The 20390-nt window shown below is 40.3% G+C and overlaps 3 protein-coding genes across 6 annotated transcripts; 2 read left to right on the forward strand and 1 right to left on the reverse strand.

Moving 5' to 3' along the window:
- Positions 1–179: 179 nt before the first annotated feature.
- On the reverse strand, positions 180–5434 carry LOC115735424 (outer envelope protein 61). The gene is made up of 10 exons (XM_030666646.2): positions 5005–5434; positions 3933–4163; positions 3351–3407; positions 3118–3246; positions 2767–2844; positions 2563–2633; positions 2238–2284; positions 1933–2125; positions 1068–1770; positions 180–673 (listed from the first exon to the last, which is right to left on the reverse strand). Exons 1-10 carry the CDS (start codon positions 5098–5100, stop codon positions 527–529), a joined length of 1752 nt encoding a protein of 583 aa, XP_030522506.1. The 5' UTR covers positions 5101–5434; the 3' UTR covers positions 180–526.
- A 3407-nt stretch (positions 5435–8841) lies between these two features.
- On the forward strand, positions 8842–12057 carry LOC115735266 (protein disulfide-isomerase LQY1, chloroplastic). Of its 2 annotated transcripts, none has more exons than XM_030666416.2 (5): positions 8842–9215; positions 9306–9342; positions 9728–9811; positions 10211–10264; positions 11170–12057. In XM_030666416.2, the coding sequence occupies exons 1-4, from the start codon at positions 8889–8891 to the stop codon at positions 10261–10263; spliced, it is 501 nt and encodes a 166-aa protein (XP_030522276.1). In that variant the 5' UTR covers positions 8842–8888; the 3' UTR covers position 10264; positions 11170–12057. The 2 variants fall into 2 exon arrangements, with proteins under 2 accessions (XP_030522276.1, XP_048139755.1); XM_048283798.1 differs by having other exon boundaries at positions 11452–12057.
- Positions 8919–20345, forward strand: LOC115735264 (zinc finger CCHC domain-containing protein 7). Of its 3 annotated transcripts, none has more exons than XM_030666408.2 (9): positions 8919–8938; positions 15873–16266; positions 16718–16837; positions 16932–17090; positions 17424–17585; positions 17672–17788; positions 18963–19226; positions 19336–19931; positions 20021–20345. In XM_030666408.2, exons 2-8 carry the CDS (start codon positions 15940–15942, stop codon positions 19807–19809), a joined length of 1623 nt encoding a protein of 540 aa, XP_030522268.1. In that variant the 5' UTR covers positions 8919–8938; positions 15873–15939; the 3' UTR covers positions 19810–19931; positions 20021–20345. The 3 variants fall into 3 exon arrangements, with proteins under 3 accessions (XP_030522268.1, XP_048139754.1, XP_048139753.1); XM_048283797.1 differs by lacking the exon at positions 8919–8938 and adding an exon at positions 15654–15801 and having other exon boundaries at positions 15847–16266; positions 16721–16837; XM_048283796.1 differs by lacking the exon at positions 8919–8938 and having other exon boundaries at positions 15831–16266.
- The last annotated feature ends 45 nt before the right edge of the window (positions 20346–20390 follow it).

The raw sequence follows: 20390 nt of genomic DNA on the forward strand, positions 1-20390 counted from the left end.
GAAGCGGGGGGAGGGGAGGGGTTGTTGTTGTGAAGTTTTCTTGCGTGGCTTGCACGCGCGCACAGCGCGTCAGGAAGAGAGAGAGAGAGAGAGAGAGAGAGAGCCAAAACTTACAGCCGAAGCGACAGCCAATGCGTCACCGTTTCGCCCGACAGGCAATGAAATTGCCACGAGGGGACAAAGAACAAGAAATGGGATTTCTGGATAAGAATCTCTTGCGAGATACCAACCAGGGGCATTTTATCTCTACAAGGAGTACATCAATCAATCCCTTTTATGTCAACTAAATGGAAGAAACCCCCAACAGTCAGCACAATTCACAAACCACTAGCACCTTAAGGGTTATACTATGTTCTTACCCATTCCATCCCACAGACCTTCCGCCAATCAACGTCCACCATCTCGGCGAGTCAATTGCTTCTGAAGATGGATTAACGAAGATGCGTCTCATGTTCCGATGCAATACCTACTGCTTTTTGGCTGACTTGTTGCTTAAACTCAATAAGAGTGAAGGCATTCTGCCACTCTAACTTCCGATATAGTCCAGACGGTGAAGGAGCACTGCCAAGAGGAGCATACTTATGGCCAAAATCATACCGGGCCTCCCGAGCAACCAGTTCTTGGTCTTCTTCACCGTCTCGACTCCTCTTTGAGCCCTGTCTGCCCAGCACATCTGAAACAGCATTTAGGACAAAAAGGCTGATTATTTTAAAAGCACAACAAAAGTGTAATGACAAAGAGGCTGTCGTGAGAAAGTAACATGACATTATACTAACGAAGCCCTCTCAGTAACATGGAAAAGCCAACCACCTGGAGAAGGCTAGAAGCCAACTGAAAATACTGACCAGCACCCGGCCAAAAAAAAGAAAAATTAATCGAAGATGCAGGGGAAAAAATCGACCAACTAAGCTAAAAGAGTTAGCCTCCTAGGCCTCAGAATAGATCTGCCACCAATTTCTCACTCTCAAATAGTGCAAGGCACACAATATATTCTGGCTTTATGCCGCAATATAAAAGTAAATAATGTGGTAAACTGCAAGGGGAGAGAATATCAGATAGAAGAATACCATCTTGTCCAACATCTCTGGCGATAAAGAAGACATTGCTTGCTGGGCTTTTGCAGCGTCTTCCGGAGAAAGCTTTAGTCCAAACTGTTCGCCCATGTTTGCCATCATCTCTGGACTCATATTCTTCATCATAGATGTGAACATCTGCCTCATAGCTGGATCTTTCATTTGGTTTCTTATCTGCTCTTGCATATCACCTGGAGATGATGGGAAATTTGACAGAGGAGATGGAACATTCCTTGAACTTGAAGATATGTGATGAGATGAACTTGTTTCACTTTCACCCATGATATGATTTAAATTGGCCGCCAATTTCGCCCCAGAGCTTGAACTTGCATGGTTAGCATCCAAAGATGGGTCCTTCCCTCTCAAAGAAGATGCCATTTCAAACATCCTCTGAAGATCATCGGGTGACATCTTACCCATCATATCACTTGCAGTTTTTAACATGTCGGGCGACACATTAGGGACTGATCCATGTCCAAAGCTATTGGAATTACTATCCGAGTTTCTTGTGACAAAAGGATTTTCCCCCGGAAACGACGAAGCCAACTGAATCATCTTTTGGAGTTCTTCTGGTGACATTTTGCCAATCATACTAGAGGCAGCCTTAATCATGTCAGGGGATACCTCTCCAGCATTTCCCGCACCCATTGCAGCCAAAGTTGTGGGATCAGCATTAGAAATAAAATTCTGGAATGACCTATTGAGTACATCATAGAATCAAAGTCAGTAAAATTTCTACACCATAAACAGACATTCAGTTATTTGAATCTCACCGCCTTGTCTTGTGATTTGTGACTAGTTTGAAATCTCATACGTACATCCATTTCAAAAAAAATTGAGTAGAATGGTGGAAGAATACCTGATTGCATCTGGGTCACCTTCCAAAGCTTTCAAGCTTTCAGAATTGGTCATTCGACTCATACTATCACCACTAATCGGACCCTCGTGGGCATCCTCCGATTCCTGATGCTGCTTCTCTGAATATTCCAATGAATTTTCATGGTTGACAGAGGACATGGTCTTGTCTTCAGTTATTTCCTCAATTACCACCCCTATTGATGATTCAAAAGTAAAAGAAAACGCAAATTCAAGATTCAAAACTGGAGAATTTACAAAAAGAGGAATGAAAGAACCAAAAGTAGCAACTAAACATGGATAACATACCTATTGGTGCAGAACCACCTTCTTTGGTCAAGCTTTCCTCAGCATCCCTGTGTGGACCAACAGGACAAACAGCCTAGTTACATATACACTTCGCAAATAATACGAACAGAGATGACACTCACAGAGAAATCAGTATCTCAGTCATTTAACGATGCATTGAATTAATGAAGCACATTAACACGACATAGAAACTGAAAAAGAAAAAAGAAACTTGAGCATACGACTAGCCAAGGAAACTGAGAGTACACATTTTTCTGGAGAATAATGGGGAAGATAATCATGCTAACAATTTCTTGTTCACTCTTTCACATGCATAGATCATTACCTTAGAACCTGCGCAATTGTTTCATCATCAGGAGAAATTTCAAGTGCCTTTCTCAAGTCAGAGACCGCATCCTGAAGGATTCGAAAACTCAGAATACCGACAGAACACAGATGCAAAAAGGATATAAGAGCATCACCAGTAGAGTACCAGCAAGGGGAACTACAAACCCCCGCACAGACCATAAAAGAATACAATTACACTCACCTTCAATTGACCTAATTCCCCATATGCTTGGCCCCTCCTGTAGAAAGCTTTGACATTTTTAGCATCACATGCTAAAACCTGATATAGCACAAGTCACTTAATCAGCGAAAAAGAACTTACATCGGTAAGTAGGTCAGCAGAAAGAAGTTGTACTGACAAAGAGAGAGAAAGTGACTCTATTCTTGGATAAGTGTTGCTGCGTATGCATTTCATGATTGTTTACCCAATACATCTCACCTTATTGACCCGCAAATTCTACTTTACCAGTCAATATGATGGATGTGTTTCCAAATACACTACCAATACCACATAAAATATTAGTCAAAGTAAGAGAGAATACGAATACCATACCTCAGAGCCTTCCTTTATGCATTCCTCGTACTGCCTCGTTTTCAAGTAGCATGACATCAAGTTAAGGGAGCATGCCAGTAAAAGAGTCTTGCCTTTGGACGACGGAATTCCTTTTAAGTTATTCTTGGCCTATACATTGATTATGGACAAAGATCTATAAGAATCCCCTCAGTCCAAGGAAAAATAGCCCGTAATGGAAATCTATAGTGCGAACAAGCAGAAGAATAACTTACAAGCAAATACTTCTGCGAGGCATCCTTAAACCTCCCCTGGCTGTGAAGTTCATTCCCCTGCCAGATTGAATTAGATCAACATGTCACGCATAACATAGAAAGAGTACGGTGTGCATGACTAGTTAAAGCAGCATGGCAAGCATCTATTACATTCACATCTGCTATGTTCCAGAAAACAGACCTTCTAAATCAACTTTATTGCAGTCAAAATTTCTTGGAAGTAAAAACTTCTGAACAAGCAAAATTGAAACTCCCAAATAGAAAAATAGATATCATCCAACAAATGAAAATAGCGTCCATCTGTTATAGCAAATATGCCTACGCTCTAGATGTACTTCCTCTTGAATGTTGGTCCAAAGAGAACACCCCTGCGAAAAATCGAAAAAAACCTCACTTTGACAAATTTAAGCTCCAAAACTAGCGCTTCACACCATTCATCATATCCAAATTCTTTTCGTTATCCAATGTAAGAGCAGCTTTTGAGAACAATCCCTTGACCGTCATCATAAGCAAAGACTACACGCATCTAATATTCAGCAATAACAGATGCTGGCATCAAATGACTTACAGGCTTCTTCATACCTCTTTCTTGAGCATTTGAGCTGCATTTATCTCATAAGTCATCTGGGCATCCGCACGAGCACGTACAGCTGCAATCTCCTCAGGGCTAGCATTAGCCATCTTCTCACCAATCTCAGCCATCTCCTCAGGACGAATATTCTTCAATTGGTCTGCTGCTTGTCGTAAATCTTCAGGCCTCATATTCTTCATGCTCTCAGAGGCCATTCTCATCAATTCAGGATTAGACATCATCTGCAGTAAATGTAGCATCACAACATGAAGAATTTGGAATGGCCAACCTGTTGGAACTGGAAACAAAGAGATTCGACACGAGCCATGGAAGTGGAACCAGTCAAAGAACCCAAAAGAATGGGCATCTTTGTAGGATCATTTTAATAGCCGAATGGATAATTGATGCTATTTGCATCATATTATTTTAAAGCAAGTCCCAAGATATGAATTGCTCTGAAAACATTCCTCAATATAGGAGCATTAAGCAGATCAAACTTCACTATTGCAGATGCTTATTCGTCCAAAAAAAAATGCCCCCAACATGAAAGAAATAAAATGTGGAAATCGAGCGAGAACCACTTTACAGTTAACACGGCAGTACTATCTTATGTCTAACTGAAAAACTTTGTCATTACGTAAATTATCCAAAACATTTATTTTCCAAAACGGAGAAATAATTGAGCAAATCGAAACGTTAATTATCCCCATCTTCAGGACAGGTTGCTAAAAAGCTAAATTATGCGGCTCAAACCCCGAGGCAATTACTTTTGTCGCAAAAGCTGATAGTATTTCATTTTTAAGCGCGCTGCTCGGTCGATTGAGACTAATGAGCTTCCTTGGCAGGCATCATCAAACAGAACCACCGGAGTCACACAGAAGCGCGATCAGGAGCTCCAATACAAACAAACGGCCTCAAACAAAAGGGACAATTGAAACCCCAGAGCCAGGAGCAAAGCAACCCAACACCGCAAGTCAAATTCAGGCAATTCACCGCGGAATCGAACCGAAAAAGGACATCCGCGGCTCGAAAGAGGAGTTTTTTTTTTTTTTTTTTGGTGGAGATGAAGAGGAGTCGTCAAACCTGTTGCTGGATCTTGGCCAACTCGGCGGGCGACATGCGGCTCATCTGCTCCTCGGCGAGCTTGAAGAGTGCGGGATCCATCATTCCGTTGAACATTCCGACTCTCGCCAAAGCAAAAACTCACCGGCGGATCACCGAGGTCCCGTACGATCGAATTCGAACGGTTAGGGTTTATTCAATAACTTCAAAGAGAGAGAGAGAGAGAAAGGAGGACGGAGACACAGTGAACGGCGAAGAGCCAATATATATAAATGTATATGCAGATCGTGAATCGGTGAGCGACCGATCGATCGATCGATGGAGGAAGCTTCCGAGATCGGGATCGAATTCTGCAGAGACAGAAATGTCGCCTGGCCTGGTGTTTATTTTTATTAGAATACAAAACTGGAGTCAGCTTAGGGAGCTCGCCTACCAGGCCTGAAAATGGTCCGTACCCTGGAAGAGGAAAGACGAGGAAGGATCGAATATGCCCTTCCGTGTTTATAGAATTACCGGATTACCGTTGCTTTTTACGGTTTCACTTTCTTTCTAGGTCAGCGCTTTTGGATTGCTAAAATCCAAAACATGAAAGGGGGAAAAAAAAAAAGAGAAGGCAAAAGCACACTTGAAATGATTATGTACGTAGCTCACTCTTGTGTTAATATTTTTTTAGATCAATTAAGTATTAATTTTTTTTTTAAATATTATTTTAATACCAACTCGGATGAGTTTTACTAAAAATCATATGTGGCATGTACATGTCTCGTGAGAGAATAGCAGTCAGCAATATAAAAAGCTAATTTTTTTTTGTCAAAAACTAACAAATAAGCTGGAAATTAAAAAAGAAAAAAAGAAAATGGCTGGTATCCCTTCTCTCTCTCGATCTGCATAGGTAACGCAAGCAATGGCGAGTCCCAATTCCAGAACGCCCGGCAAGAAGAGCATTCCCTGCAACTTCTACACCAATCGGATGGCCGTCCTCTACTGCCGGAGCACTGCGGCCAAGCTCCGCCTCCTCTGCGACCACCGCATCTACTCTGCCAACCTCCTCTCTGGCCAAGCACCTCCGCAATCTATGACAACTGCGCCTCCGCCCTCACCTCCGTTTGTTGCTCCACCGACAACCTCGTCCTCTGCTAGGACTACGATTGGGATGCCCACGCCGCCTCCCCTGTCCTCTCCTCCAACCATCATTCCCAAATCGACGACTTTCGAGGCCTCGATTTGGCTGATGAAGACAAGGGTCGGGCCTCTCGCCCCTTGCCCGAGACGATGCCCAGCTGATGCAAAAGGTGATTTCGAGCATGGAGGGTTAGGCATACGGGGCTAATGCAAACAAGTTCGAATTTCAGGACTTGATAGGGCCAAACGACGCGGCTTTGGCAACTCCTTACCCCAACATTGTCAAGCAAGGATCAACGACGAGGGACAACAACGGATGGTTGGGGTCACCGACACTCACTCTGGTTATTGTCAGTGACGGTGGGGCGGTGGTGACGAGAGCACACAGCCGTCGCCGCTGCAACCTTACTTTTTTCTTTAGTTTTTTAGTTGTTACTGTTAGATTTTTTTTTTAGTTTAAGATTGTGTTTGTTAAATAAATTTCCAAGTGGACTCATTTTTTTAAATAAATTGCGACATGGACTTGTTTTTTCAAGAAAAATTATCACGTCACGTGGACTTATTTCCAAATTATAAACTAAGTGGCACTAAATTATTTTAAATATAAATACCACATATATTTTTTTGCCGGAATTTCTCGTAATTGGCACTTAAGTAATTCAAAAAAATATTAGCACCAAAGTGAGCGCCTTACACAAAATTGGTTATCTGATATGTCCTTTTGCAAACAAAAAATAATAATAATACCACGACAAATCTCAAATTGATATTAGTGTAACAAATTTACCTCAAAATTATTTTTTGATCATAAAAAAACTTAAACTGGTACACCCGTGATAAATTTGCCTTAAATAATTTTTTTATCACTAAAAATCCCAAATCGATAATTGTAACAAATTTACCCTCCGTTAGTTTTCGTCAAATTTTACCTTCAAATTGTTGAGTTTAGATGACACATGGTAGTTGATGCGTGTACCAATTTGGAATTTTTACCCTCTCTTTGTCACGTATATATCAATTTGATAATTTTTTGGTATCAACTCAACTAAACCGAAACTAACGAATAATAAATTTGTCATAGGTGTATCACTATAGGATTTTCGGTGGTCAAAAATTAATTTGGAGTAAATTAGTCACGGGTGCATCAGTTTAGGATTTTTGGTGGTAAAAAAAAATTGGGGTGAATTTATCACAGGTGTTTTAGTTTGAAATTTTTTGAGGTAAAAAAATATTTTTTGGTAAATTTATCACATGTGTACCAATTTGATGTTTCTCGTGGTCAAAAAATTAGTTTCGAAAAAATTTGTCATAAATATACCAATTTGGGGTTTTTTTCACGATATTAACCTAGAAAAAAAAAACATGTGTGGCTGAGACTAATCATCCATTCCTACCTAATTACTTATAGAAATTGACTAGAAATGTAAGTGATCGAATGTAATGGGAATTTTTAAAAAAAAAAAATTAAACTATTTGTAACAACCATATTCAATAAGGGTGGAAAGTAGTTGTCGAGGTCAAAGGCTCGGACAAGGGGCATTAATGAACCGAATTGCATACTGAATATGGGAAGAGTATGTATGTGATATATATGCGACATGCCTAGATTAACTCACTAGATGTGTTATTCGCTTTGGCCCGTCCCATATCGAGCCTCACGGTTTTGTCTTTTGGCATATATGCAAGCACTTTTTGAGGAAATCACCCATCTTGGCAATGCTTTAGCCTAAGCATGTTTTGCAATATGGTATCAAAGCGAGACTACATCCAATAGGTTTGTGGTTCGAGTCGAATCTCTTGGAAGCTAACAGGCCTACAACGACTCGGTCTCGAGAGGGTAAGGAGTGGTCGTCGAGTCTAGAGGGCTCGGATAAAGAGCGACTCTCAACAAACTTTTAAAATGGCAAATGCAATATGAATGAACTAAATTGCACATTGAATCGAGGTAGAGCATGTCTTGGTTATGTTTATGTGGGTGTGTGTGTGTGTGTGTGTGTGTGTGAGAAAAATGAAATTAACTCATAGATGTGCCCTTTGACATAACGAAAAGTTTTGTTTTGGAACTTCAAAGTTAAGTATATTCGAACTAAAGCATTGCTGGGATGGGTAATCTCTTGGGAAAATGCATACATGTGCTCTAAAGGACTCGAAATGGGACCGATCAAAACAGACAATACCTCAAGCGAGTTAATCTACGGAGGTCACACTATTCCCTAATATGGATAATGGACAACAGATCCTTTGACGATCTAATCTGAATCAATGGCATGAGAGAGAAATAAATTTGTAGTCATCATATAAGTCTCACATGCATTCACGAGATGTTTAAATTGAAGTTATAACTACTCGGTCTACGAGAAAATTGAAGCTGCAATCTCAAACCGGCCGCAAGATATAACACGTTTACGACATGACCCCTTATGTGTAAACGGATGAAAAAAGGGTGATTAGACGTGTACAAACTGGTCTAAGCTTAACAAAACTTGTTATATTGAGATGGATAGCGTATATCAATTAGATCACACGTTCGTATTTGCGTATAAATGCGTTAATCTGTTAACGATACGAACCCATCTAAGCTTGATATGAAGGCGTTTATCCACATGTCGTGTGTCCAAAAGCTACATCTAGTCAACGTGGCTCCACCGACTTTCCAAAAGTTCGGAAGACTTGCAAACTTTAAACGTAAGGCGAAAAAAAGAAAAGGAAAAAGAAAAAACCCGAAAAAAAGAAGAAAACGAGCCGCCGTGAGCTCCTCCACAAGTTCCTCCTTCCTTCTATCCATGGCCACGGCGACCGCACTCCGTTCCCACTCTCTCTCCTCTCTCTCCCTTCCTTCTTCTTCTTCTTCCTCCTCGCCGAGCCCCGCGCCGTTGTTCCTCTGCACCAGCTGCGACGCCGCGATACGGAACCTCCAGCACTCGCCTCAGGTTCCCGCGCTCGTCGGCTCCTGTCGCTCCGAGCTCAAGCCGCTCCTGTCGGCGAGCGACCTGCTCGTCCATCCTCTCTTGTTGTTCGGCGGGCTCGACAGGACGTTGGACACGCAGACCGTACTCGCCACCGTGAGTGTTCTGGCCGCCATTGCTCTTTCGCTGTTCCTCGGTCTCAAGGTAATGTGGCGTGTCGTGGCGTCGTTGATTTTTGGAACGCCTTGGGTTTTAACGGATTGCATTGAAACCGATTTGATGATGGTGATGCAGGGCGATCCTGTCCCTTGTGATCGATGCGCTGGCAACGGTACACTTTCCCTTTATTTGTTGTGCTTGGTTTGTCAGGAAATTCTTTTGGACGGGATCGAATTGGACTTGAATTGCTTTAAATGCTTGAAATAGTTGGTTCATTGATCTGTGACTTTCCCCCCTGTAACGCCTGATGTTGAAAGAAGCACTATGGTCGACAATTTTAATTCCATGCTTTGCACTTGCCCTGTGATTGCCTCAACATGCCTATGGCGAATGGCAGGGGAAGCAATGATCTTCTTTTCGCTATTTGGTGCTTGGTTATGCCTATGTAAACTCAAGGCTTTAGGCGTTGAATATGTCGGGAAGCTACGAATAAGCTTTTGTTTGTTAAGCTGTGGAGGGAAAAGGGTTGAAATGATTTATGTTACTGATATTTGCAGGTGGCACAAAATGTGTTTTCTGCGAGAGTGGAAAGATGAAGCAGGAAACAGGCATGGTTGACTGCAAAGTGTGCAAGGGAGCAGGTATCATTATAACTAAAGCATTCTTGGTCAAGATCATATGCGCGTCTGAGCATGTTGTTTGAGCTGATTCACACCTTATATGCCTGTTCATCTCTGAATGGTGATATGATGAGTGATTCTTTCATCAGTCTTTTTTTACTCTGATTATTATCTAAGTCCTTTCCAACTTAGTGATGTCTTGTGACCGAAGAAAAGAAATTAATTCAAATTGTGTCTATGCCTTCTGGATTCTGCATAAACACATGCTCCTTTGAAAGATCTCAACAAATAAGTGTTGATTCAATAACAGTAGACCCTTTAGGTAGGCTGTAGCCTGAGAGAGGTCTTACTTTAACTATATTGCCATTGCTCGTGTCCATTGTATTTTCCTTCTAATGCCTCGTGTATTGTGCTTTGTAGGATTGATTTTCTGCAAGAAGTGTGGGGGTTCTGGATATTCTAGACGTTTATGAGGTGTTATTAGGCATTTTATCTCCTCTTGTTTCAGTTCCCTTATTTATAAAAAATAAAAATAAAAAGAAATTTACCGGGACTATTCTTCTCTTTCAGTCTACTTTTGGCCGATGAGAATCTGCAGTGTGGGGGAGATGGTAAACGAATGAAGTTTGTAAAGTCTAGTGCCATTTCGCCTCCTAAATGCAATTCATTTTTTTTTCTCACTGCCCCTTCATAGCTTAAACACGATGATGGTTCAGATGGAAAGTAGTATTTGTTTACTTCTGTTAATTCCTGATAAAGTGCCTCAAAACTATTTTCTTGTATCAAACTAGTGAAGTGCTCAATCTCTTGCTCTCCTGCTCTAAAATGGAAGTCTGAGTTTCATTTAATGTGCTAAGAAGCATACGTTTCCCATATGGATTTTTCCCCCCTGCTGGAAATGTTTCTGAGATATGGTTGAAGCGAGTAAATGTCTGTGCAGTTCATTTTTTGGGCCCTTCCCTAATCTATGCTTGAAAGAAGATACATGTACTCCTGATTACTCTCTTTATTACTTTTTGATCCTCACATCTGGTGCCCACATGAGAGCACCCAGAGGACTAAATCTATCGAATATTTTGATGTGACAATCATGAAGTTTTAAAAATGCTGAACAATGTAGGATGGGGTTCGTAGCAAAAGTTGCTTGTCGAACTTTGTTGAATGACTCTTTTGCAATTTTGAGTCATGGGGTGGGGGACTAGAAAAGTTTAAACATATCTCTCTAGCTACTGCTCGTATGGGCTTACAAATGCATTGCCCCAAATTTCTCATGTTTCTCCCAAGTTTGGACAGTTTCCAATTTTGACTCGTTCGTCTCAACAAGCAAAAAATATCCACTCTTTCGTGTTCTGAACCACGTCTATCCTCTGGCTTTTCAGATCTGTGATCATTGATGATGATAAGCATTGCAAAAGAGAGCAGTCAATGATTTCTTATTTGATGGATATATTCATACAACAGCTTGGAAGCACATATATCAATAATTTAACTTTGGTAGTGCACCTACCTAGTTCTTACATTCTGATGTTTATCTATGGGCCATATCATTCAATGCTGCATTTGATTGCATTAGGCTTGGCATTTATGTTTCCCTTATAGTTGTAAAATTTCTTGATGTATCTGCGCTGTACAATTCTGGAGTCTGTTCAACATTTCTGAAGCAACCAGCACGAGAATTATCGATCGAATATTTTGCCGGCAGCGGAAACTTTGCTGCCAAACAAGCCTCTCAGTTTCTGTGGACTGAACAAACTGTCTTCCATATTACAACTGAACGAACTGTCTTCACACGAGGCGACCTTTAGTCAACTTTTGGAACTCATTCTTGGTATGAAGTTACAGTGCAAATGTTGCAAAATCTTTTCGATGAGTATGCGTCGGCCGTACACTCCTTCCTGCTCCATGCATCTGCTCTTTCAGACATATACTTCCGCTATCAGCCCTGCTTTACAAACATCAGTCGGTTCAAGCCCGAGAAATTCGAAGGGGCATGGGTGCACATATTTGGTTTTCCATCGGACAATGTACAGGTTGTAATATCGAGTTTCTTTCTCCATCGTTATATACCTATCGAAAAAGCCCAGTTCCATCATCAGGCATGCCGTACATCGTTTGGGTTTTATGTTCTCTATTTCCATGTAGACTTGTTACTGTGGTCTGAGGTGTGGTTGCCATGGCCCCCTGATGCTGATTCTGGATCTAACTACGATAATTTGTTATGGATTTTCATTTTCTTAGAAGGCCATAAAGAACTCCCGAGAATGAAACTTGTGTAGTACGTTAATCATAGTTGAGTTGTGACGGATTTGAAAGTCCTCGAAAGCTGCAAAGTATCTGTTACAATCCTTGCATGCATTAATTCTACAAGCGGATTTATGGAGATGATGCTCTTTCCTATGAGGTGGTTGTGAATTGTTGTTTCGTTTAGGCTGCTGCGTTGGGCAGTTTTTGTGGACAGTCTTTGGAGAAATGCAAAAAAACTTTAGTTGAAGGGCATTTTATTTATTTATTTAAATGCAAATAATGTTTGGTAAAACCTAATTGAAAAGTGAATTGGGAAGTAATTTTGAATTGATGTTGTTTGGAAAAAAACTACACATGTAATGGACTTTAGTTATTTAACTAAAAAAAAAAGGAAGATGAAAGAAAGAAAACGGAAGCTTAGGTGGTGGCCGAATGTCGGCGAAGGGCACAGGCAGCAGCCGAACATCGGTGAACTTAGGCGAGGACCATCAATGGTCTATCCGACTTCGCCGATGTGTGTTGGTGAGGGTAAAATCGGAAGTTTGAAAGTGTAGTAAGGGCAAAGTGGGATGGAAACATTTCGGAAATGCTCAAAACTCAAAGTTGGGCAAGACTTGCATGGAGAATTGGTAGGAATTTGAGAATGCTATTTCCCAACTTAGGGTGAGTTTGGTTCGACATTTAGAAGTAGCATTTGGCCCCGAATGCTCCTTTGAAAAATGTTGAACCGTTTGGCAAGCATTTCGAATGAGCATTTAGCCAAATATTCCTCTTGGGAAGGCTGAAATCTCAATGCTAGAAGCCCCAGCATTAGCTTTCAGCATTTGCATTCCCCCAAAGCTCTTTCCAAATGTCGAACCAAACCCAACCTTAGAAAGGTAGTAATTGGGTTGACCGCACACAATATGTTATGACACATTTAAAATAAGTATAGCACAGTAATTTCAACATGGAAAGTTGTACGTCAAACCATGTTAAAAATTGTCTTTATAATTTCCAAGTGCGTTAAAGGTAGTTTAATTTGTGTCCTAAGGATAGAATCTAGGAAAAATTTCAAGTAAGAATCCGAATTGCTCTCATTTTCTCAAATAAGGACAAAATGAATATTATTTCAAATAATGACCTCAATTGGCATAGCATGTTTCAATTAAGGGCCTAAAGTGGCAATAGAGTTTCAGAAAAGGGCATGATCTATAAGGCATTTTCGTTATTTCTCCATTTTATTATTATTTTTAAATTAAAAAACAGCCATGCAGGCGGGGCCGCTAGCCCACTGCTAATGTGAGGTCGGCGGGATGATCGCCGCCTCGATGAGGGCCTACTTGCCCTTGCCAAAATCGGGAGAGTTGGGGAGGGCCAGTGACCCCCGCACATATTCGAGAGAGGGCTTGACCTCCCACTGTTCCCCCCACCCCTCGGCAGTAGGTAGGGGTGTCAATGGGCCGGGTCGGGCCAAGTCTTGACTTGGCCCGAAACTTAACAGTGTTAAGTCCGACCCGGCGAAACCCTCTTCGGGTCGGGTCAGGTCGGTTTTTTTTTATAATCAAAATCACTTGACATGTCCGTCGAATGAAAGAATATAAAAAATAAAAATGAAAATAAGATAAATTAAAAAGAAAACGTGGGCGAAAAAAAAATCGGAATTGAGCCGGCTCGACCCGGTTCGATCCTAACAGTACCAAGCCGGCCCGAAAGGCTTGAAAATTAGGGTGAATTTTCTAGCCAGGCCGGGTCGGGTCGGGTAGGGTCGGGTCGGGTCTGCCCGGGCTTTTTTGACACTCCTAGCGGTAGGGTGGTGGCCACATGCTAGAAGGCTGCTCCCGCCTCTATGTGCATTTTTTTTTAAGAAACAAAAAAAGAAAAAGTCTAATAAAAAAGAAAAAAATCAAATAAAGGAAAAAGACAAAAATGCCCTTGAAATTGAGTCTTTTTTTAAGATTTTATCGTCACCTCAAGCCCTTATTTGAAATAAGATTCACTTGGGATCTTGTTTTAGAAAATAAAGGCACTTCAAGTCCTTATTTGAAATAAAATTCACTTGGGCCATTATTTGAGAAAATGAGAGCACTTCAAACCCTTATTTGAAAATTTCTCTAGAGTTTATCCAATTTAGGGGATGGATTGGCATATTTAGCGCATCTCTTTTGATAGGATTGACACGTCGATTTATGCAATATTAATATTTTTTTAAATAAAAGGACATCTAGAGTGCAAATATTTGTGTACGGCGTTCGCTTTGTTGTTAATTTTTTTTTTTTTTGGATCACTTAAGTACTAATTTTTTTGAAGAATGGTTATTCAGTGTTAACTCCGATGAGTATCGTCGGAAAGCATACGCGGCATCTACATGGCTCGTCGGAGAATCCTAGTTTGCAAAAAAAAAAAAAATAATAATAAAAAAATTCATGTAATATTAAAAAAGTAAAAATAAACTAAAAAACTAAAAGAATAAAGAAAAGTTAAAGCTGCAGCGATGAGGGAGCCCTCGTCGTTGCCGCTTTAACTTTTATTTTGATTTTTTAAAGTTATTTTTCTATTTAATTTTAATTTTTTTAAAAAAAATTAACTTAAATTTTTGTTTAAAAGTCCGCCTGACGTTTACATGGACTGAATTTTTTAAAAAAAAATTGCCATGTGAAGTGTGAACTGACTTTAAAAAAAAAATCCACATAATATTAAGAAATTAATAAAAAAAAGTTACATGTACTATTTGGCCGAAATTGTCACTTAAATTATCATTTTTTTGTCGGAATTGACACTTAAGTAATCGTCTTTCTTCGATTTGACACTTAAGTAATTCAAAAAAAAATATTGACACTAAAGTGAGTACCATACATAAATATTGGTACTTCGGGCGTCTCGTCACCGCAACTTCAAATTTTTTATATATATTTTTTAAAATTTATTTTTTTGTTTAATTTTAATTTTTTTTAAATTAACTCAATTTTTAGTTTAAAAGTCCCTGTGGCGTCCACATGGCTGGAATTTTTTTTTTAAAATTTCCACGTGGACTGACTTAAAAAAAAATCCACATAATATTAAGAAATTAATAAAAAATGTCACGTGTAAAATGATCGTTTTTTTGCCGGAATTGGCACTTAAGTGATTTCTTTTTTCAGATTTGGTACTTAAGTAATAAAAAAAAAATTGACACTAAAGTGAGCGTCATACATAAATATTAACACTCCGGATATCCTTTTGTGATTTTGTTTTGGTCGAATAATAGTTGACATTCACTTAATCCAATCACATTCAAAAGTCCAAATCACAAGCTTCTAATCTTTCTTTCTCTCTCAACCTAAGAGGGTACTTCTATCAATACGACAGCTCTTGAGGGACACAACCTGCTTTGAAAAGAGACCTTATTCAATTTTAAGGTGTTGCGATTTCAAAAGTCGTATTATCAAATATATGAATTATGATATTTTACAACAAAAAAAAACGTGCAATAAAAAAGCGGCCTTACCCAACTTATTTCATCTTGTATATATGAAAATCACAAGGAAAATAACATGCAATTTGATTTGTCTAGTAACTTCGACAGATCAATTGGCTCAAGGCACAAAAAAGACGTTGTAAAAACACAGGGGTATATACAATTTGAACCCTACAATTGGGGTCAATTCGAATAACTCAAAAGTTTAGGGGTGAAAACCACAATTTACAATTCATACCACCTTTCCGTTAAAAAACAAACGAAAACGATCGACATTCTGCCGCCGAGCGCCACCGACCGAAACCCTAAATTCTGCAAGAATATTCAGTTCTTGAGTTCTTGCTCTTTCACAGTCTGCGATCCACGTAATTACAATTTGCAATTTGCCATCGCCATCAACAGCTCTCTCTCTCTCCCTCTTCACTAGGCTTAGGTCAAGATTAGGGCTCACTGATCGCGAGCGAGAAACATGGGGAGGAGAGAGAAGCCGAAGGCGAAGCTCGACAAAGGAGACGGCGCTGAACACGAGCCGAAGTCCGCGGCGCCGCTCAGCAGCAGCGACGACGACGAGGAAGCGAACGAAGATCTGAGCCTGAAAATCGTCGAGAAAGCGCTCTCGGTGCGCGCCGCGAAGCTCGCTTCCACTCCGCCGAGCGTCGTCGTGTCGGAGGACGATAATAAAGCTGGTGGCAGTGTCGTCGTTTTGCAGAAGAACAATGTGATTAAGGAGGAGAAGGTGAGGAAGAAGGACCGGAAGAAGAAGAAGAGTAAGGGCCGAGAAAATCCGGAAGCAACCGTGAGTTCTGTCTTTTTTCGTTTCTCTAATTACTCAATTTATTTCCTGTTTGCATACTAGCTCTTCATAGGAAGTCGTTGGGGGCATTGAGAAGGTGTCGTCAATCTTCGTCAATCAAGAGAAAAGAAAGGCCTTCAATTGTTGTGTACTTCAGTCCTTCTCGTTGAGCTGGTTTTCCATGAACTTTCGAAAGCTTAAATGCGACAAATGTATGGAATATCCCAGCAATTTATCTACTTGGCTTCTATTGTAATTTACAGTATATCTCTCGTACTGGGTTTTTGAGATTAACCATAGATGTGGAGCAGTAGGGTGATATTGTGCAGAGAGTGTGAGTAGATGTGGAGCAGTCGGGTGATATTGCGCAGAGAGTGGTGAGTATGGTGGACCATGGCAGTCATGTGATATTGTGCACAGAGTAGTGAGTGTGGTGGACTTTTATTTTCTTTAGCAGGTTATTGATGTAGATGAGGAAGAGAAGGAGGAGGTTGTGAACGTGACAGAGGTACTGGAATCAGTGAATGCAGAGAAGATTGAGATAGCAGATAATATCGTCCTGCGAAAGCTTCTTGTGAGTCCAAATATTTGCTCTTGGCCGATTATATAATGCTGCACAAGTTACATACGGTGGCTTTTGGGCATTTGTCTTATATATTTCCTGTCAGCGCGGCCCGAGGTACTTTGACCCTCCAGACAGTAGCTGGGGAACTTGCTACAACTGCGGCGCTGAAGGTCATACAGCGGTTAATTGTACATCCCAAAGGCGGAGAAGACCATGCTTCGTGTGTGGGAGTCTAGAACACAATGCAAAACAATGCACAGAGGTTTGGAATGATATGAATTTCAACCTACGTTTGCATGTTTTATTTTTTGATTGGTTTTTTAGATTATTTATGTCGAGTAAACTTACCACAGACTGCAGTCTATTATGTTAATTTGTTTCCACAAACATTGTGCCATTTTATGTATTTGGAAGCATGTTAGTAGCTTAAACTAGATTCACTGTGATAAATTATTTGAATTAAGTTGTTGTATTTACGTATGACTCCTAATATATCATGTGTCACCACCCTCAACCTCAGTACCTCGCGTCTCTTTCCTAAAGTGCTTTTATTTTTGTTGTGTATGAATTATTTTGCAATTTTCTTTTTGTGTAGGCACAAAATTGCTTTATTTGCAAAAAAAGTGGTCATCGTGCAAAGGATTGTCCAGAGAAGCATAGGGCTGACTCTCAAACTATTAAAATATGCTTGAGATGTGGACATTCTGGGCATGATATGTTCTCTTGCGGGAATAGCTACTCTGTTGATGATCTTAAGGTCTCTCTCTAAATGATGTCAGTGTATTTGTTTTTGAGAGTTTTAATTGGTTCTTTAAATTGCTTTTTCATGTTTAATTCACTCAGGAGATTCAGTGTTACATCTGCAAGGAGTTTGGCCATTTATGCTGTGTGGATTCTATTGATACTGATCCTTGTGAAGTTTCCTGTTACAAATGTGGTCGTCTCGGTCATACTGGTTTAGTAAGTCTTACCATTCTTGTGATTCTTTGGTTGTGTTTTTGCCATCCATGCTGACATGTTTGTGATGTTATCATATGATCCCACTTCGTTAAGCCATTACGATCAAACTTTGGTTGTGATGTGTGATTTGCCGACTGTTGAGGTGATGGATGCATTTTTCTGGTTAGCCAAAATCTAATGATGACTTCCGTGTTCTTACTGAAGTTGTCTTTATTTGATAGCCCTGTGTAATTAACGGAACTTGATATTTTGTTGAGTTAGGTGTGCCAGTGAAGATATATAGCATCTTTGCAAGAGTAACTGTCAAAATTGCTTGAGTTTTTTTGTTGTTGTTGTGATACCATTGAGACTTTAAGATGCAAGGTGAAGAATCCTGTTTTTTATTATGGTGTCTCATATAACACGATCGATCAATGGAGCATCGTGTTGATCTAAGAAATTTTGAATGAGTAATATTACCTTGATAATAAGTGTGGATATGGTAGAAATATATGAGTGTCGAGGATCAAATAATGTATCTGCTGACATCATTTATGTCATCACTGATATAAGGATTTTGTTAAAGAGTGCCCCATAAGTAACCAATAATCACTGAGGTGGTTGGCCAAGTTGGCCAGGCTTTCTCACATGTGGTTTAGAACCCCCTTCCTCAGAAGTTCGAATGCATTGGCCACCCCACTATTTCAAAAAATCCTAATTTGTCTGAATCAAAGGTTTGGGTTGGGTGCTAGGTATAGGGTTCACTCTGGCTTTGCTCCTACTTACATTTGGTGGTGCGACGGTGACAGGCTTGCTGAAAATGAGTAGTAGTTATAGCTCAAATAGTGTATTGCTATCAAGCGTGTGCAACTCTCGAGGAACGCCCAAACGCCAGTGCTAGTTGCCCCTCCCGCACTTATTCTCCATCTTTCATAAAAATATATGAAAATGTACAATTTTAAATGTGCTGGCTTGTTGGTAATGAATAAATTGAAATGGAGCATTTCCTTATTAAGCATATGTAAGTCCTTATACTAATTGGGTAGGGCATTACACGGATCTCTTTACTTACATGAAATACTCTTAAAGAGTTTCACATGAACCAGAAACCGTTCTTTTAGAAATGTCCCTTTGCATAGTATTACCGGGTTGCTGTCCCCTTTCTGAGCAGGTTTTTCTTATTTCATTGGAACAGGCCTGCTCAAAAGTTCGCGGTGATACCACGGGGGAATTAACGCCTAGCTCATGCTATAAATGTGGTCAGGAAGGCCACTTTGCCCGGGAGTGTAAAAATTCAACCAAGGTTGAAATTACACCTAGTTTGTGCTACAAATGTGGTGAAGATGGTCACTTTGCCCGGGAATGTAGGAATTCAACCACATATGAAGCAGCACCTAGTTCATGCTACAAATGTGGCAAAGACGGACACTTTGCACGGGAGTGTAACAATTCAACCAAGGTATCGGGTTATATTAAATGGGTGATTATCGATGTCACTATTTAAGTGATGCCCTTTGAGGAGTGCTTTATTACTCGTGAATGTCAATTCTGATGAAATTGACCTGCAGGTACGCAAGAGGAACCACGAGTTATCAAGACTGACTATGAGATTTCAGAGAGAAGATGATGACTACATGGGCTTCAACTCTGCACCTAACATAAACCAAAATTCTGGTAAAATGAAAAAATTCAAGCATGAAGATAGGGGCCTTAGAACACCTCCCCAATTGAAACGTAGGGGTGGCTGGATCACAGAGGATCTAGGAGACATTCCGCCCAACGAGTTCACAAAAAGCCCGAGATCTCCTGCAATGCCATCACGTAAGGGTCACATATCTGGCTCCAAATCATCTAATAAGTCACATATGGTGCAATATGGCTCCTATGGCAGCTCCAGATCTCAAGGATCAGGGCAGAGATCTTCGGTGCGGTATGGGTCCTATGGCAACTCCAGATCACAAGGATCAGGGCAGAGATTTTCTGCTTCGAGGTTTGGGAACTCCAGATATGATGGGACTAGGAGAAACTATGATTGGTGGTAGGAAGCTTCTTTTACTTGCATGAGTAACCATTCAAAGCAGATGAAAGGAGAAACTTACTGAAAACAAGTTTCTTATTGAGGCCGTCTTCTACATTCTTGTATCTTGCAAGTATAAATTACGAGGTCAGTGCACATTCTTTAAGATTTGTTGCTTGTTACTGTCTACTGAATTACAATTGAAGATTATCTTTCGTTTGGGCCTTTTGGTGCAGGAGAATACTGTGAAGCAACCTTTCCTTTAGGTGTCCTCAATGTTGTACATCACAAACGAAGAATTTCTTGGACTCTTGCTTTAGAGTTATTTTTCTCAAATTCACCCCTTCAAATAATTATAATTCGATTTTCTTCATTCTACTGGAATTAAGAAACACCATTTATTCAGGCTCCCAGTATTGTATCCGATATCTTTCTCCAGTAGTTTTTATCTATAGTAGTCTTCGGGCCTCTGAAATGATCAGCACGTGTAGATAAAACTTCAACTGGTTTTGTTGTTAATGGAAAAAGGCAAAACAGGAATTAAGAAACAACGGTTGAGTACACGCTCAGGAAATTGGCGAGGCGGCAATTTCTTCCTCAATGGTC

Source organism: Rhodamnia argentea, chromosome 8, assembly GCF_020921035.1.
Source record: "Rhodamnia argentea isolate NSW1041297 chromosome 8, ASM2092103v1, whole genome shotgun sequence".
NCBI classification, from domain to species: Eukaryota; Viridiplantae; Streptophyta; class Magnoliopsida; order Myrtales; family Myrtaceae; genus Rhodamnia; species Rhodamnia argentea.

Bases quoted from the DNA above. Each gene is read 5' to 3' on its own strand.
- LOC115735424 (XM_030666646.2), bottom strand. From the start codon at position 5,100: ATGTTCAACGGAATGATGGATCCCGCACTCTTCAAGCTCGCCGAGGAG. The intron at 2,845-3,117 runs GTATGGTATTCG...GTGCTATATCAG, and splicing joins GCATAAAGGAAGGCTCTGAG to GTTTTAGCATGTGATGCTAA. The intron at 2,126-2,237 runs GTATGTTATCCA...AATCATCAATAG, and splicing joins AGGTGGTTCTGCACCAATAG to GGGTGGTAATTGAGGAAATA.
- LOC115735266 (XM_030666416.2), top strand. From the start codon at position 8,889: ATGGCCACGGCGACCGCACTCCGTTCCCACTCTCTCTCCTCTCTCTCC. The intron at 9,216-9,305 runs GTAATGTGGCGT...ATGGTGATGCAG, and splicing joins CGCTGTTCCTCGGTCTCAAG to GGCGATCCTGTCCCTTGTGA. The intron at 9,812-10,210 runs GTATCATTATAA...TGTGCTTTGTAG, and splicing joins CAAAGTGTGCAAGGGAGCAG to GATTGATTTTCTGCAAGAAG.
- LOC115735264 (XM_030666408.2), top strand. From the start codon at position 15,940: ATGGGGAGGAGAGAGAAGCCGAAGGCGAAGCTCGACAAAGGAGACGGC. The intron at 17,091-17,423 runs GTTTGGAATGAT...CTTTTTGTGTAG, and splicing joins ATGCAAAACAATGCACAGAG to GCACAAAATTGCTTTATTTG. The intron at 17,789-18,962 runs GTAAGTCTTACC...TCATTGGAACAG, and splicing joins GTCTCGGTCATACTGGTTTA to GCCTGCTCAAAAGTTCGCGG.